Source organism: Staurois parvus, unplaced genomic scaffold (assembly GCF_062004578.1).
Source record: "Staurois parvus isolate SC_StPar_1 unplaced genomic scaffold, SC_StPar_1.0 ptg000298l, whole genome shotgun sequence".
Lineage (NCBI taxonomy): Eukaryota > Metazoa > Chordata > Amphibia > Anura > Ranidae > Staurois > Staurois parvus.
This window is the reverse complement of record NW_028318094.1, coordinates 5858166-5877465: the sequence shown is the minus strand read 5'-3', so window position 1 is coordinate 5877465 and position 19300 is coordinate 5858166. Positions and strand designations below refer to the sequence as shown.

Genomic DNA, 19300 nt, shown 5'->3' with positions numbered 1-19300 from the left:
TTAGACACTAATCACAATATTCCATGTCCAGTCTCCAGCCTGATATTATGTATTCATGGCATTATGCAGTACTATAGTAAGACTGGCTATACATAAAACACCAAATAAAATCCTGGCATGGTTTGGGATCGGTTTGCATGCTGTACTCCTTGTAGGCGATGATCTTACCGGCTCCCACATTTGTTGATATAAACTAAAGCAGAGAAGCGGTAAGTGCTCTGAGGGTGAGATGAGTGAGAGGTGTCGGTGTGTGATCAGAGCTGGGACCATGGTGTCGTAGACAGAGGTGAGGGTATAAGGTTCTCTGATTCCAGGTGACTGTCGCATGCTACCCCTCCCCCTCCCCCTCCTCTTCTTCTCCTCCTGTACTTCCTATTGGTTGCCGGCACAGTCTGACATCAAGATCCGAGGTCCATATAAAGCTGCCTGGAGAGGCACACAAGGGTTAAAACGCTCAGAGCAGCAGAGCTGGAGCCTGGATCATATCTGTTATTGTATCCCAGGCTTTCCTTATCCTCTCTAATCTTAAATATATAGATTCTGGCTTAGCAACTTAGCCCTGAGTGTGATCTGCTGGATGCTGGGAGTTAGTTGTCCAAGGAGAGCCCTGCTTATGAGGTGGAAACGTGCCCTGTAGGAGACTAAAGGAATTTCCAGGTCCAGATCTCATGGGGTCATACTGAGGAGTCAGGAGCCAAGTTGTAGAAGACCAGTGCTTTGTCTTAGTGGAGGAGGCAGAAGATCTCTCAAGGGTTACCATGAACATCATTGGGAGTTACCAGCACCACCATATGATGCCAGAACCTTTTATCTTTACTCCCACCTCCAGATGTCATCAGGAAAGACCTTACTTCCAGGGATGGGTCCTCAACCCAGGAGAAGTGTCACCAGAATTTGCTACCCAGCCTTCCTACAGCCCTGAATACGGCACTGTAGGCCCATCCCAGACCGGCAACCGCCTGGAGGCCCTGACTGGTAGGCTGAGCAGGAGGAAGGGAGTCCCCCCTAAAAAGGAGAGGAGAAGGACAGAAAGTATTAACAGTGCCTTTGCAGAACTTAGAGAATGTATCCCAAATGTGCCAGCCGACACCAAACTCTCAAAAATCAAGACCCTCAGGCTGGCCACTAGCTACATTGGCTACTTGATGGACGTTCTGGCCAAGGATAGTGATCCTGGGGGCACTGAGGGGTTTAAGGCTGAGCTGAAGAAAGTAGACAGCAGAGACTGTAAAAGGAAAAGAGAAGGGGTGAGTACAGAAAGCAAAGATATATTGTATTATTCTTTCTTTCTTTCTTTTCTTTCTTTCTTTCTTTCTTTCTTTCTTTCTTTCTTTCTTTCTTTCTTTCTTTCTTTCTTTCTTTCTTTCTTTCTTTCTTTCTTTCTTTCCTTCCTTTTTCTTTCTCTTTCTTTCTTTCTTTTTCCCTCCCTATTGTTTAACCTCATAATTTGGTTCGATGCTTTACACAGGACTGGTGCATTTCTTTTTTATCCTTTTTCTTTTTTTCTCCTTGCTTTTATCTTTTGTTCTCTCTTAACTTAGTAATTGACATCTAATAAAGCTTACTTAATTTACATAAAAGGGGACGTTTTACCTTAAAATAAGAAATGCACCAGTCCTGTGTAATTGTATTTAATAAACATAGAGGTCTATTTATAGATGTTTGTAACCAAGATTCACACATTTGTATAACTATATTTAACTGGAAAAAATATGTGAATCTTAGTTTAAATTTGTGTGAATCTTTTATATACATTTATATATAGACCCCCCTAATTTTTTTTATATAAATACTGTGCTTTAATTCCTTATCAATAAAAGCATGTGATAAAAATTTGCTATATATTTTTTTTTAATGTAACGACTGCTCCGTTGAAGACATTCTTTTGAGAAATAAGTAGGACTGTTACAATACTGTTCTACAGCCTTACAACACTGTAAACACATTCATTCTGCATTTGGTGTTGGGGTAAAATATTGCTCTTGTGTGGGAAAGTTCACAGTCCTTGAGATAAACCTCAAATCCAGATTCTCAAGAGGGATTCTTATTTAAAATATTTAAAATCTTATTTTAAAACTTGGTCAGTTTATGTTGTATTATACACAGACTGATGAGTAATTCACTCTGCTTTCTTTTTTATTTACCATAAATATTATACATAACACTAACAGCAGACAAGCCCATGAAGAGTATGTTTATTATTCCTGTAAATATCTCATGAAAGTTACATTTAAGTATGAATTTTTAATGATTTCTTTTTACTAAAATAGACTTTGAAGAAAATCATTCATTAAATATTTCCCAAGATTGCTTTTCAAATATTTTCCCTAATTTTATTTTCTGTTTATTTTTTATTAAGTATCTTTTCAAATAAATTCTTTTTTTTTCTTTTCTGCAGAGTGAAGGATTCTGGGGTAATAGTCCAGCAGGAGAGAAGAAGCTGAAGGGTCGGACAGGGTGGCCACAACAGGTCTGGGCCTTAGAACTGAATCCTTAAAAGTTGCCTTAATTACCCTGAATGCACTGTAACCGTCCTACAGAATCATAGACAAATGGAATTTAATAACTGAGCACTCCTCTTAAGGCTGGGTAGGAAAGGACAGACAAACTTACAGTATGTGCAATTAAAAAAATCTATTTCTATGGACAATTGTAGGATTTTTTTTTTCTTTTGTGAAGACAGAATTGTGCACAAATGATTACCATGTGTTTGCGTGAGAAGTCTGCAAATTATAAACTGCCTTCAATGGATCTATATGTAAAGAACCAAAGAATGTATATAACAATATAATAGGTTGGACCGTTTATATATTTTCACTGTCTCAGGGATCTTATTTTTTATATACTTTTCATACACACTTATATGCTTGAGCAAGTTTTTTTTTAAAACATTTTGCATAGCGATATAAACACAGAATTAAAAAATGTTCCCAACAACAAATGCAGTAAATATTTTACATCTTAATATGTGGTCATTATTAAGATTTTTGTGCACTGTGAGCTACTTTTTTGGACTCAGATTATATTATGTGCAATCAATATAAATATATATGTATAGAATAATAAAATAGTGGTCGTGGACAGTCTCCCAGAAACAGCATTGTCTCCTAAGCCAAAATTCATGTTTGGTAAGATCAAGTTTTTTTTAAATTTTTATTTTATTATGTTAATGCATCAGGGAAACAATTCTGTAGCCAGCTTCAGGCTCATAAAATGGTCAGTAAATTAGAAGCAGGGTGTTGATATATATTACCATGCTGATTTCCTATGGGGTGGGTCCACCTTCAACAAATTGTACCCTTTCTAGTCTTCTATAATGAGTGGTTTCTTAATTGATATTTTCAGCAAACTGAGCAGAATACCTATTTTTTGCTGTTGTAAATAATAAAAAAAGAAAATATTTTTCAAAGGTAAAATTGTCAGTGGTATTTAACAACTTGTTTGTGTGAGCTGAATGGCTGATTGTAAACTGTTCATGCTGTCTCATGGGTTTGATTAATCACAAGAATGCTTAATTACCAAGTCAGAGTTTTATTTTTGTAAAAAAAAAAAGAAAAGAAGAATCACATATTTTTCAGTTTGTAGATTTTCCAGTTAGTGTTGAACCATTAGTATTGGGGATTTTCATGTGCAGTAATATAACTTTGGCATGTATATGTATGTATTTGTATATTTATAGCGAAGATCAAATCAGGAGAATGAGCGACTGGAAAATGTTTGATTTGTCTAAATGTTTGCTTGTATCACTATAGGATAGGGAATTGTAATTCACGCATTTTATGATTTTTATATATATATATATATATATATATATTTTAAAAACACACGAACACAGATGTGACAGAGAAGGGCTATAGCCACATATAAAAATCATGCTCATTATCTTTCTCTATGTCATGCAAATATCATTATTTTAGATATGGTACTTCTATTACAAAATCCATAATCTGAAATAAATTGCAATGCTGGATAGGATTCCGCATACACTTAGAGCGCTGCGTAAACTGTTGGAGCTATAGAAATGGATATATAAATATAAATGGATATATAAATCCTATATAATAATAATAATCATAATACACTTCCCAGAAAACATTCCATTGCTATGCACATTTTATTCACTAAATCAGTAATAATTTATGCTAATCTAGTAAATCTGAATGTGTTACTTGCTTTTTGATTAAAAAGATTTCTGCCCTATTTTTTCAGAATTTAAAATATGCACATATATGTGAATAGTGACCCTCTTGCCCCCCAACAGAAAATCCCTTTTGTGAGATCTTGGGGCCCATCTGTTTTTTTTTTTTCTTATGTTACCTGCTGTACAAGGTTGGTATCATCGTCAAAGACATCAGTGCCTGGAGATAGAGTTTTCCATCTTTAAAATCTCCCAGCCAATCAAATTCTATATCCATGTGCTTGTTACCTGGTCACCAACAATAAAATAAGACCCAAGTCACAAAGGGGTATGCAACATGTCAACAAATCCAACTACATACAAGATAGATTAGTAGTTTACTTGGTCTTCAAGATCCAATGACGTTAGGCGGGAACATGGGCCATCTCGGGGACCAGTTCTCAGACAGCAAGATCCTTGTCAACCCACCTAGCTTTGACTGTGACACTACTGGGCAGATTTACCTAACGTCCTGTCCCTGAGACACCCATAAAAATAAAACATCAGGACATGAAGGTACAGACAGAAATGAAAAAAAAATAAGAGAAGTGACCTTTTGTCACTGTACTATGTGTGTGTGTAATAGAAACCTATCCCATTACTTTCTGCCCTGGCAGATATTGAGGGGAAAACTTCACATCAGAAATGGATAGCACCAAAAACCTGATATAGGTTCACACACACACGCACACACACACACACGCACACACACACACACACACACACATATGGGGTTGGATTCATGCTTTAAATCCATGCTGCTATTTCCATTCTGGCATCAGAATTAATAAGCACATTTCTTTTGCCCTGTGTTTTATTCACTATCCTTCAATAGGAAGCAGAGTACATTTGCTCCATGAGACTTTTTCATATCACTGTTTTTCACATGTGCAACTAAGCCCTCTCACATATTCCTACACTGGCACTAGAGGCCATTGGTATCCCCCATAGAGAAAGGAAAAATTTAGATCCATCCAAAAATGGCCACTCACTGATTTATAACTTTCACAGAGGCACATAAGGACAAGCACTGTCAGCTCAAAACTGTACTTTGGAGTTAATGTGAGTTTACATGTATGCCAGTATGACTGAGTAATCAGCAGTGGAAAAATATTTTTGCTTCTTTGCTTTCTAATTAAACATAATTGTATAATTCCTGGGAAGGAACATGGAAGGTCTCAAAAACCAGCATTTTAATTCCATAACTTAGACAGTAAAGGGTTTAACTCAAACTCTAAGCTTTCTGATTCATGCTTCTGAAATCTGCATGAAGTTGGCAGCTCAATATATGGGCACTAATATTAAATATTACGAAACCCTCAGAGAATTTTGTATTACATGGTAACTTAAAAGTTGAACCCTGGGCAAACAGCTAACAAACTGAAAACATAAATATACATTTTTTTGTATCTGTCAAAACATGTTTAATTGTTAAGCCTGTGTTTCCAGCAAGGGACCCCAGTTGAACAGTACAGCCAGGAAGTCATTCTCCAGTTATTTTAAATAAGCAGAGGGGCTAAATGGTTAGCACTTCCGCCTGGAAGTACTAGGGTCGTTGGTTCAAATCCCAACCACGGCATCACATGCCTGGAGTTTGCATGTTCTCCCTGTGCCTGCGTGGGTTTCCTCCAGGTACTCTGGTTTGCTCCCACTCTCCAAAGACATGCTGGTAGGTTAATTGACTCCTGTCTAAATTGGCCCTAGTATGTGTAGATATGAATGTGAGTTAGGGACCTTAGATTGTACACCCCTTGAGGGTTAGGGACTGATGTGAATGTACAATATATATATATGTAAAGCGCTGCGTAAATTAACAGCACTATATAAGTACCTGAAATAAATAATAGGCAAAGCTTGGTCAAGGACTCACCTCCAGCCTGCTTATTGGACAGATTTTGCCTTGAAAGTCCCAGAGGAAATATATGTATCCAGCCATCTCATTGGATAATATAAGAGCAGAAGCACACTAATAAGGTCAACTGTCTGTTTTCCCCTCCTGTATTCAGTCTTAGCCGGGGATCTCATATATGCAGGCTGGGTTGTGGTGTGATTTTGATGGCTGGTGCAGTGTGATTTTTGTTCATGCATTGCAGGTGTGATTCCGATGTAAATTGATAAAGTGAAGTCAGGGCTGGAAATGGCACCTGCGCCGCAAGGAAAATCGCACAGGACAGCTTTCAAAATCGCACTTTGGCTGGACCGCATGTATGTGAACAGGCTCTGCAGCCCATCCTGCGAATCTGTGTGGTCCAAATTGCATCAGAATTTGCGCAATTTGCACAACCCTGTGCAATAAAACAGAGCATCACTGTATCATAGTAAAGATTCTTTTTCATCCATTCAGAGTTCTCTTGCACAAGAGATTACAGGAACCAAATCTAAAAATATTTGGGTACTCAGAGTGTTGGATTTTAAAGTAAAATTTAATAACATTTTAATTAATACATACCTCCAATACATATATATATATTTTTTTTAATAGACCTGCTTTAAAGTAAACCCATTCCAGACTTGGATAATGCATCTGAATATACGATGAACACATGCATAAGCAGTGACTTCACTGCACACCAACCAGTTGAAACACTGATCTATATCCATATGGAACTCTTGACCTTTCCTGTAAAGTCTGACCTTGACTCCACCCCCTCTTAAGTCCTGAGCCTCCCATCACATCAAGGAACCAATGAGGAGGTTCAGTGAATGGGCATGGGCAGGGCACAGCTCAAGTTTTAGGTATCTACATGTATCTCTGGACCCACTGACTATATGGACCTGCCGTTTTCATTGATGCTAATGCTGTACATTTTTATCACCTTCACAATTTGAATTGCCCAGAATGTGTGTATATGCATACATGCATTATCCAGTCTAGTTGCTTAAAAAAAAAGAAAAGAAAAGGGGGGTTCTTACATTTGTAAATGCTGTGTGTATGTTTACATCTATAACATGAGTACTTATGCCCTACTACATGCATTTTTTTACACAGGATTTTTCCTGTCAGCTTCTAGCAGCAAGATCCAGCATATTTTTGAGTAAATTACTCATGTCTGTGGGCATGAGCTGTTACTTTAAGGTGACCACGCAGGTAGTGAGCTGTCCCCAGTGAGGACTGACCCAGCCTGGAAAAGGTTCTCTCTCTTTACCATTCTATATTTTTAGGTCTTATTATGGTGACAACACAGGGAAAAAGGGAATAGCTACCTGATGGGCACAAATCCCTGACAAAGGGTCAAACCCTTCCCCAGTCTGTCCAAAACTAAAAAGGTTTAATATAGACCAGGGGTCTCCAAACTGAGGCCCAAGGGCCAGACATGGCCCTTTCTCAGTCTAATATCTGGTCCTCGGGGCACTATTCCTCCCAATGATATTGGGCGCTATTCCTCCCACTGACACCAACAATGGTGCACCATTCCTTCCACTGATGGGGTACTATTCCACCCACTAATAGTAATGATGGGGCCAGGGGCGAACTGACTATTTGGAAACTCGGGCACTGCCCGAGGGCCCAGGGTCAGTAGGAAGCCCCATGAGATGCCCCTGGTACCATTTTCATAGGCTTTTTTGAGTTTGGGCAAGGACACAGGGGCCCCATGATCCCCTATTGACTGGGGGCCCCATGAGTTGTCAGTCCGCCCCTGGATGGGGCACTACTCCACCTTCTGAACAAAAATGCTGAGGCCATGTTTATTCTCATTGATGCTGGGCCCAGGACATTTTCTATCCCCACTAGCCACAATCTGCCCCCCCCTAAAGTCTGAAGGACAGTAAACTGGCCCTTTGTTTGAAAGCTTTGAAGAACCCTGATGTAGACACTTGACAGCAATGAGGGACACACATTTCTTATCTAATAATAGTAAGCTTCAGCTATCACATATCCATTTGTAGAGGATAGATTACCTTTAAATCAAACCTATCCAAGAATTTCTCCAACTTGGAGGCTGCAAGGAGCTCCCCTGTAGAAGGAGGTGTCTGATCAGGACTCCAGAGAAGGGGCATGTCTTGTAATTTGGGCCTTACTACTATCCCTCAGGGCTGTACAGGCCTCTGCTTCCCAGGCCACCCCTAGATCTGTCAGGGTAGGGGGATGAGGGGAAGTGATCTAAACAGACAGACACCCTATTAAGGCGTCCAGATCTAACCCAGATTTGAAGCAAATAAAAGCAGAACTTGTAAATCCTTCAATTAACTTTAATGCTTTGCTGCATGCGTTATCTGACATGAAACATAAGGCGAGGGGAGAGAAAGAAGCTGTGAAAGAACAGACGGAGGAGGGTGAGCTGGGTGTGAAAAGGAGTGAAGCAAAAAAAAGTACTCTGAAAAAATAAAATAAAAAAATAAGATATATATCTATAGATAGATAGATATTTTATATATATATATATATATATATATATATATACAGCTGGTACATATATGTATAACTGCTACACAAAAAATATAGTAAAATTGATTAAGACACCTAAAAAGGTCTTTTAAATCAATTTTTATTGGAATCACTATTGGAATTTCAAACTCCAGCCATATATGATTTTTAATAACTAACAAACAACTGATTAACTAACAAAAATCTAATTATTCTTGTAAGCATTACAATAGTTTAGTGTTTGGTTGATTACCCTTGATTTCCTAGAACATGGGTAGGGCAGTAAAGGCCTCTCACACTTGTGGTATTCCACTTTTGCTGCCAAAATGAAATTACACTGACTTTATATTTGTTACATTTTCCCATTCACATTGCATACCCTAGAAAATATACTACTGCCTAAGAGCCTCTAACTTAAAGCCCTTTTCATTTACCTAAACCTGTGGTCACATTATGCTCCAGTTTGTGGGTCCCCTTCTTTGGGTGGTAACATCACTTCATGCATGGTGTGGACACTCATATGGAAGAAAAATATATTTAAAATATATTTAAAAAATATTCTTCCCAAATATATGCTACAATTTTGGCCACATGCAATATATTTTTAAATATATTTCAATAAATAATTATATAAATATATATATATATATATATATATATATATACATACTGCATGTTGAAATGAGTTTTTTATATATTACAAAGTATATTAAAAATATTTTTTAAAATATATATTTTTTAAATATATTCTTCAGATTTTTTTTAACATATAAAAAAGTAATTTTAAGATATATTTTTACATATATTTGTAAATGCATTATAAAAATGTAGATTTGTATTTTTACAGACATACAGTATATTTGAAATGTATTTTTAAAAAATATTTTTCATATATTTTGTAATAAAAGCACATTTCAACATGCAGTATGTATATATATATATATATATATTTTTTTTTTTTTAAATATATCTTGAAATATATTGAATATGGCCACAATTGTAGCATTTCAAACACATGTCAATATATTTGGGAAGAATATTTTTTAAATATATTTCAAATATATTTTTCTTCCATGTGGGCACTTCCTGTTGGATGGGTCTTCTCGGGATCAAGGAGAAGACTGAAGTCAAGAGAGAGGAGTTGCAGAGACCAGCAGTCTCAGGTGGCCATTGTATTGTTGGATTAGCGGTCTCCCCACCTGGAAACCGCGGTGGTGTGTGACCTGGCTGGAGGACTTAGGTGAGTATAGCTGTCTCCACCACCACCTCAGCAAACCACTGAGCTTGGCAGGATGGGTTAGGGGAGGGTGAATGGAAAAGGCAGTAGGAAGATAGATATTTCTCAAATTGGGGCTTCACACATTTTGCCTAGCTTTCCCCCTCTATATAATTTAAGCAGGAGGAAGGAGAAGTTATTTTTACCATAATTAACCCTGTCTGTACTGTGCTGGAAGATATTCACAGTCAGCTGCAAACTATATGTGCCTAGCTTTCCCCTTCTGTGTAGTGTTAAGGAGGGGGAAGGAGGAGTTGTGTTTATCATAATTAACCCTGTCTGTACTGTGCAAACTAAATGTGTGTCCTGTGTGTCTTAACAAAGTGATAAAGACCTCAAGGCTTGGGTATTACATTGTATTAAGTTTCCACTCGTGGCTAGGGGGGGTCAGTAAAAATAGTTTGCTGAGCTGCAGCTTTACTGGCCCCAATTACCCACCTTAAACATGATGGCTGGATGATGTGGAACACATGCTGCAGTTGCAATGTTTTGTTTTTTGACCATGGTAATGCTTTGCTTTTTGGCCATAGGCGGTACATAGGCAATACTGCCACCAAACAGGACCCATTCAAGAGAATGGGCCATGCTGCAACCACCCTGCAACAGCGTATAATGCATTTAGTTGTGCTTTAGTCTTTCAAGGGTTAAAACAGGCATCCAGGATGCAACATATTGCCTCCCAGATGCCTGTCAAGTGCATGGATCTTCAATTGGTTTTTGTAGGGATGACAATGAAAGCCGCAAGTGTGAACCGGCCCTTAAAAAAAGCACAATGCAAGCTACTCTGAACAATTCAAGCTTCCCATAGAGTCCTATAGCATGTATAATCCTGTACAAAAAAACAACTAGAAAGGTACAAAATATTTGCTATAATTACTTAAGATATGCTGTATGGAAACACATACCGAACGTATAGTGGGGATTTCTCAAATTTGACTTCAAACATGGAATTACACTTTAAAGAGGAGCTTCAGTCCCCTGTGATTTGGCCCTACCAGCTTCCAGTGCCACCATGTTTAAAAATCTGGTGCGTGCGTAGATGTGGTGTAGGGTTCTACCTGGCCCAACCCAGCAGAGATCTGCAGAACATCTGAGCACGTGCGGGGGTTTTCCTGCAAATGTACAGGCACCCTTGAGATGTAGGACCTCATACCTTTGTTGTTTTCATGCATGTGCAGGAACCCCTGGTGCATGTGCAGACATGCTGCAGGTCTTAGTAGGGTCCTGAAGCCCTAGGATAAATCTTAACATGCGCTTAATCCAGCGACAGCACATCTGAGCACGTGCGGGGGGGTTGTCCTGCACATGTACAGGCACCCCTGAGATCTAGGACCTCATACCTTTGTTGTTTTCTTGCATGTGCAGGAACCCCTGGCGTATGCGCAGACATGCTGCAGGTCTTAGAAGGGTCCTGAAGCCCTAGGATAAATCTGTACATGTGTTTAATCCAGCAACACGCAGCATTAAAAATGCCAAAAGCACACACACGAAAATGTTATAATCTAATTGTGGGAGAGGGAAGGGTGAGGAGCCAGATGCTGAACAGTTGCCTAAACAGGTGAAGGTCCACTTTAATGCAGACCTGACATCAAATATATTTTTTTCCCTATTTTTATGTGAGGAAGTTAAAGTGTATGTAAACCCTAACAATGAACTTCTCTTATTCGTTCCCTTATGGTCTAAACATATTATCAAAAATAATGTTCTTATATCTGCTTGATGAGTGCAAAAAAAAACTATTGATTTTGTCAGAAATCTTATGAGCTGATACCTTCCTGTGCGCTCTGTGTGTGCACAAGGAAGGGTCATAGCGATGAGATGAGGTCCGTGTTGCTTAGTCCATCAGAAATGAAGTAGGCTGGGCTGACAACATGTGCTTTGGAAATCAAAGCCAACCTTACACCTTGTTGTCAGGCCAAAGAGGAAAGTAGGAGCACTTAATATTTCTGGCACCTCAAGTTATTTTTCTGTACTTGCAGTGTGTTAAAAGGGATAAAACATGGGGGAATGTACTAAATATGTTATAAGTATTGTGTAAGAGCAACAAGGGTAAGGTAATAATTACTGTTTATTTTCTTTCCAGAAAAAAGGAGCCATCTTTTTTCATTCATAAGTCAGGATCAGCATCTTCTTCCCGGACTGAGATGCAGGCTAAGATATGTTACAATAATGTCAATCCCAGTGCCTGGCTGTGTTAAAAAATGTCTGACACATTTCAGCCCCTGCTGCAGCCTCTTACCTTGTGACAGAGTTATAATGTTGCAGTTTAATCACTGGGGAGAAGAGACTGAGGAAGTGCTTCCTCCTGCCTGCAGAAAACTGATGACATCATCTCAGTCTAGGGAAAGTTACTAGACTGGAGTTCAAGGACAGCTTCTTAATAGTAAACAGTGGAGTGTTTAGTAAAAAAAAAAATTATTGTTTTTGTGTATATTGATATGACAAGAATTTATCCATGCTGACTTGTAAAGTTACTAAAAGTTCAATATACCAGGCTTTCAAGCTGAAGCAAAGGGTTGTGGTGTGTGTGTGTTGGGGGGATTAGCATTTGCCATAATGTCTGGTTATCAGATTTTAATAATGAAATGTGGGGACCACAAAACTATGCCCCTCATCATTTGCAGTGACAACCACAAAACCACGTCCCCTTTTAATACATAGTCTGACTGAAAAAAGACAAAAGTTAATCCAGTTCAACTATGATATAAAAAAAAAGTTCTAATCCTATACCCACAGTTGATCCAGAGGAAGGCAAAAAAAACCCAGCAAAGCACGATCCAATTTGCTCCTGCAGGGGAAAAAATTCCTTCCTGATCCCCCGAGAGGCAATCGGATATTCCCTGGATCAACTTTACCTATAAATGCTAGTATCCAGTTATATTCTGTGTATCCAAGAAAATCTAAGAAAGAATCCAGGCTTTTTTTAAAGCAATCCACTGAGCTGGCCAGAACCAACTCTTGAGGGAGTCTATTGCAACAACCCATAAGCACTTGGAGATAGACTTTTGGAACAAAAGGCAGGACATTCAAGGTAGAAAGATAAAATACCTTGTACCTTGGGCACGATCTACGCAAATGGTGGGTGTGACCAAATATTGGTAACAGTGGGAGGGGCATAAAGAGTACAGTTAAATAAAACCTGACCCTATGTATCAAGTGCCCGCTATGTATGTTTGTTGATCTACCATGCAGTCATGTAATCATTACATACCTAACACTAGCCAGGTGGCACATCTGCCCAGACCATGCAGTGCCAGGTGTGTGTCATTGATCATTGGCCTCCTCCACTCAGTCACTGTGCTGCTCCCCCTGCACCCCTTTTCTAACATTGCTCTACTAGCTCCCCACCACAGCATCCCTTGTTACCCTCTTCCAACATCACTCATCCCAGCATCCCATTTATTTATTACAGGTGCTTTACATACTGTATATACATTGTATAACATCAGTCCCTGCCCTCAAGGAGCTTGCCATATATAAGGTCGCTAACTCAAATTCATACACATACTAGGGCCACTATAGACAGAATCCAATTAACCTAACAGCATGTCTTTAGCGTGTGGGAGGAAACTGGAGTACCTGGAGAAAACCCACACAGGCACAGGGAGAACATGCAAACTCCATGCAGGTAGTGCCACAGCTGGGATTTTAACTGACAACCCTAGTGCTGCTATGTAGAAATAATAACCACTTAGCCACCCACACCACTCTCTTCCAATGCTATTCACCTCTGCACCTCCTGCCACCCCCCTCTAACATTGCTCACCTCTGCACCTCCTGCCATCCCCATCTAACACTGCTCACCGTTCCATCACCTGCCCCCCTCTTCCAACATTGCTCACCTCTGCACTTCCTGCCACCCTCTTGTAACATTGCTCACCTCTGCATCCACTGCCACCCTCTTGTAACATTACTCACCTCTACACCCCCTGTCACCCTCTTCCAACACTGCTCACCTCTGCATCCCCTGCCACCTTTTTGTAACACTGCTCACCTTTGTATCTCATGCCCCCTCTTCCAACATTGCTCACCTCTGCATCTCCTGTCATCCTCTTCTAACATTGCTCACCTCTGTACTTCCTGCCATCCTCTTCTAACATTGCTCACCTCTGCACCTCCTGCCATCCTCTTCCAACACTGCTCACCTCTGCATCCCCTGCCTCCTTTTTGTAACACTGCTCACCTTTGTATCTCATGCCCCCTCTTCTAACATTGTTCACCTCTGTACCTCCTGCCACCCTCTTCCAACACTGCTCACTTCTGCATCCCCTGCCACCTTTTTGTAACACTGCTCACCTTTGCATCCCCTGTAACCTTTTTGTAACACTGCTCACCTCCGCATCCCCTGCCACCCTCTTCTAACCTTGCTCACCTTCGTACCCCCTGCCACCCTCTTCCAACACTGCTCACCTCTGCATCCCATGCCCCCCTCTTCCAACACTGCTCACCTCTGCATCCCATGCCCCCCTCTTCCAACACTGCTCACCTCTGCATCCCATGCCCCCCTCTTCCAACACTGCTCACCTATGCATCCTATGCCCCCCTCTTCCAACACTGCTCACCTCTACATCCCATTCCCCCCCCTTTTCCAACATAGCTCACCTCTGCATCCCATGCCCCACTCTTCCAACATTGCTCACCTCTGCACCCTCTTCCACCCTCTTCCAATACTTTCCATGCCATCCTCTCAATGTCACCAACACTACTCATGCTGACACTAGCACATTTCCACCCGCTGCTTCCTCCTCACCATTTAATCCAGGTGGGTTTGACCTTCATTGTCCCACTCCCAAGACTCCAAACTCCCATGGTGTGCCAATAGACATTAGCAGAGAGCAGGGTGTCAAAGTGTCACCCACTGAGCCCTGGCCCCAAAGTTGCCTGTGTCCCACTCCCACGGAGCTTTGTGCAGACTTCTCTGTGTCCCATAGGCCATTCAGCACTAATCCTTTCCCCCCCAGCTGCATCCAGCATTGTGACCCATAGCACATACTAACAAAACCGATCAGATGGTGCCAGGTTTAGGCGTTCCTTGTGCAGAAACTAGTGCATGGTGCAGCAAAGACACTACTTGTCGCTAAATCACATTGATGGGCAAATTCTACATCACCTACTAGCTGAGGAGGCAGTGGAGACGGGGAGGCAGGAAATGTACAGAACAAACTGCAAGAAGTTCATTGTTAGGGTTTAAAAACACTTTTGAAGTGGATCTGTTCTTTTCTATGCAGAGCAAAGCAAAAGGTGCACCTTAAAGTGGAACTACACTGCATCTGAGCACCACAAACCAAACATGCTAAAACCATAAATAGACAGGTGCTTGCTCAATATGATTTCAACATATAAATGTGTATCATAAACCATGAAAGTAGAAATATAAATATATATAAAGTGCTCTCCCAACACCACATATAATTGTGAATCTTTTATAGGGTATTAGAAGAGTCCAGAAAATGTGAATGGATGAGAGTCCTATAGGAGGGTGTCACATTGATTCACATTTTCTGGACTCTTATAATACCCTATAAAAGATTCACAATTATATGTGGTGTTGGGAGAGCACTTTATATATATTATATTTTTACTTTCATGGTCTATGACACATATTTATATGTTGAAATCATATTGAACAAGCGCCTGTCTGTTTATGGTTTTGGTATCTAGAGTGTGTATTCACTTAATAGGGGCACAACTGCCGTTTGGCAGAATCTGTAGCTTCATCTTAGTACAACAACCCATACAAGGTTTTACAGGCGCCACAATATTGTTTTCTTGATTCAAACCAAAAATGCTATTCAATTCAATGGTAGTATTCAAAGCAAACCCCCCCTCCCCATCCATCCATGTCTTCATGTTTTATTTTGCAGAGAAATCATTTTGAAAAATGCCCCCTGGCATTTCTAGCAGTAGCCATCTTGAGTAAGGGAAGATGATTCATGTAGCATTTACTTTCTGGAATACATCTGCCCTGAGCTCAAGTATTGGCTGAGCTAAGAACCCTCCCCTCCTGAAGACTCTTGGGATGTATAACGTCATTTGCCTAGGCCTGGAAACCAGGAAATAATGAAAGAAATGTAAAAAAAAAAAGTTTAGAACTAAGTAAAAATGATATACATTGCTATCTATTTACTAATGCTAGCAGCATAAGGATTTGAAATAGTCAGTATTGACTGAGAGAGTGAAGTTCCACTTTAATGCAGACCCCATCAGACACATATACTTACCTGTCGTTAGCTCTCCTGCTGCTCAATCCATCCATAGAGAGTGAGAAGAAATTCTTGTGTAGGCTACTGGTTGAAACTTACACGAGGCTATGAGTTTCCTTGTTGTAGCCCTGATTGGCCCAGCTCTGTCACATGGATGAGTTACATGCTCCTCCGTACCTGGAAGTACCAGGTATTCCTTAGGCTTCCAGTGCCGAATGAAGTGGGGCAGGGGGTTGTGGTGCAAAGGAAAGGTAAGTACTGTATATACTGCTTGGGAATGGGTGGTTAACCAATTCAATACCGGGCACTTTTTCACCTTCCTGCCCAGGCCAGTTTTCAGGTTTCAGCGCTCTCACACTTTGAATGACAATTGCGCGGTCATACAACATTGTACTACTGTGAATTGGTAGTGAATACTACCAATACAAACTAAAATTTATCATTTTCTTCACACAACTAGAGCTTTCTTTTGGTGGTATTTAATCACTGCTGGGGTTTTTATTTTTTGCTAAATTAACAAAAAAAAAACAAAAATTTGGAAAAAAAAAAGTTTTTCTTTGTTTCTGTTATAAACGTTTGCAAATAAATAATTGTTCTTCATAAATTTAGGCTGAGATGTATTCTGCTACATGTCTTTGGTGAAAATAACCCAAATTAGGATGTATTTTTTAGTTTGTAGGAAGGTTATAGAGTTCACAAACTATGGTATAGATCTGAATATTGATCAATCCTGAAGTACTGACAGCCAATCTAATTTCTTGAGGTCAAAGAAAGTCAGAATAGTACAGATATTCCCCAAATGACCCCTTTTTGCAAAGTAGACAGTCCGACGTACTTCATAAGAGGCATGGCGAGTTTTTTGAAGTTGTATTTTTTTTGTCATAATTTTTAGGAAAATAAAAAAATAAAAAACATTAGTTTCACTATTTGTTTTTTACATATTGTCACCAGCGCAGTACAGCGTCATCATATAACTGGCATGGCGGTGATCAGGGACACTGACTGGTGACAGTATGAAAAAAAAAAAATATATATATATTTTTTTTAATTTTTTTAATTTTTTTATTATTTTTTATTAAATTTTTTTCTTTTTTTTAAGATTTTTTTTTCATATTTCACTAAGAACAAAGTAGTACAATGTTACCAATTACTTTGCTATAAGCAAGCATTTACCTGAATGAAATCGATTCATTCAGGGTTTTTTTTTTTTGTGCTTAGCTGTGATTTGGCCACAGCTAATCACATGACATGTGCATGTGACCTGCTGTGACCATTCACAGCTAGACACTAGTATACAATGGATGGCATGAATGAAGCCATCCATTGTATACAACTGTCATGTGACCTGCTGTGATTGGTCACAGCAGGTCACATGGTACCGGCAACGGGGCCGATACTCAGATCTGTCATCGGCCGTGTCCGAGGTACACGGCCGGTGACAGATCGCGCCGCTCTGCAGGAGCGCAATCTGCGTATGTGCGGGAGGACGCCATATGGCGTCCACCCGGAACGCTGATGACATTTGCTGCCCGCCATTCGGCCATAGGGCGGGTGGCAAATGGTTAAAGCAACCCTGTTGCTTTGTCCTAAATGGGCAAACAAAGCCATTGCTGGAATAATACAACAATAATGTGCCGTGCTCATTTGTTAAAGTGTTACTAAGCCCACAACAGTAAAATCAGTCTGTATATACAATAAAGCATGCTTGTTATACTCACCGTGGAACCTAAGGGGTTAATCCTCTGCATTGTGTAAAAAGGGTGTTTGATTCTGTTTTTTCTGCCCCTCCTGTTGTTCAAATGTCCACGTCTTATCTCCTGATAAGAGAGACTGAACTAGCATGCTCAGTTTAGTGTGTATTGCTAGAGAGTTTTTTTTTTTGTTTTGAGAGAGTGCATGTGATCAGCACAGGGCCAATCCCCATGTCATCACCTGATAGAACACATTCTCGGGGACACTCTGCACATGTTCACTTTGGTGTGTACTGCTAGAGATTTTTTTCTTTTTCTTGAGGGGGTGCATGTGATCAGCACAGGGCCAATCAGCACTGTCCAGACAGAGGGTCAGGGGTTATGCAATCTCATAGGGAAGTCAGAGTAGAATGAAAACTCCTCCTACAAGCTTTAACTGGTGCTCAGCTGAACACTGATAGAAGTCACAAGACTGCTCTGACTCCTGATGAGAAAAGGTATTTAGCAGTTTATATTTACTAAAATAATTGCATTTCCATGTTCTGTGTACTGTGGGAGACCAGATATAGTGAATGCAGTGTCCGGGGTTTAGTAACACTTTCAAGGAACAATGTAAACCCTAACTTATTTGCTCCTTTTTGATCTCGTAAATATACTATTGAAAGTATTTTGTTATATCTGTTTATTAAGTGCAAAATACCTGTTGATTCTGCTACAAATCCAGTGCTGTCCCTATCTCTCTGGTGAAAAAGACAGGGGAAAGTGCCGTGTAGTCCTCAATACTTTGTGCAATAGTGACAATGCTGCCACTCCACAGATACAGTATGATGAGTGAGTGTTGTCACCCTAAGACAGGAAGTGTGTTACTGGTAAGATTATCAGGGGAAAATAAGGAGAAAAAAGGCAGTCCCTGAGTTATGAACATTTGTGTTACGAACGACTCGTACTTACCTACGGAGGGAGAAACAAGAAGTGAGAAGAAATCCACCGCTAGGAAGGGAAATTCACTCCTGTAAGAGTTGTCATGGGAAGAAGGTGTCTCCACTGGAGGTTTATCACCAGTCCTGGCTTCCACAACAACCCAAAATTTTCAAATTCCAATTGTCACGGGGACAGAAAGTGAGGTGAAATCTTCTGAACAGAAATACAGACTGCAAAACAAACATTACAGGGGTGCTAACCCTTCCCTATGCTATCCAAAAAAACTTATTTTATTTTTTTGACTGGAGCTACACTTAAAAAATGTACCTGTTCCTACTTACATACACATTTGACTTAAGAACAATACCTACTGACCCAATCTTGTGCGTAAACCGGGGACTGCATGTAAAAAAGAAACTAATGCAACCACCATATGTGTCGGTAAGCTGCAATCTATTATATTTGTGTTCTTGGGTTTAGATATACTTTAAGGTTGTTAACTACACCATCTGACACACAGGCAATCAGCAAAGGAAGAAACCACAACCCTTAACGTGTTACTAAACCCACAACAGTAAAAACAGTCTGTATATGCAATAAAGCATGCTTGTTATACTCACTGTGGAACCTAAGGGGTTAATCCTCTGCATTGTGTAAAAAGGCCAT

At 39.9% G+C, this 19300-nt stretch overlaps 1 protein-coding gene across 1 annotated transcript; it reads left to right on the top strand.

The window, feature by feature from the left end:
- The first annotated feature begins 461 nt into the window (after nt 1–461).
- HAND1 (heart and neural crest derivatives expressed 1) lies at nt 462–3416 on the top strand. The gene is made up of 2 exons (XM_089682775.1): nt 462–1247; nt 2399–3416. Exons 1-2 carry the CDS (start codon nt 759–761, stop codon nt 2495–2497), a joined length of 588 nt encoding a protein of 195 aa, XP_089538901.1. The 5' UTR covers nt 462–758; the 3' UTR covers nt 2498–3416.
- The last annotated feature ends 15884 nt before the right edge of the window (nt 3417–19300 follow it).

What these genes read in the sequence shown, in the direction of transcription:
- HAND1 (XM_089682775.1), top strand. Translation starts at nt 759, where the DNA reads ATGAACATCATTGGGAGTTACCAGCACCACCATATGATGCCAGAACCT. An exon ending in GTAAAAGGAAAAGAGAAGGG is followed by an intron (nt 1,248 to 2,398) that starts GTGAGTACAGAA and finishes TCTTTTCTGCAG; the next exon opens with AGTGAAGGATTCTGGGGTAA.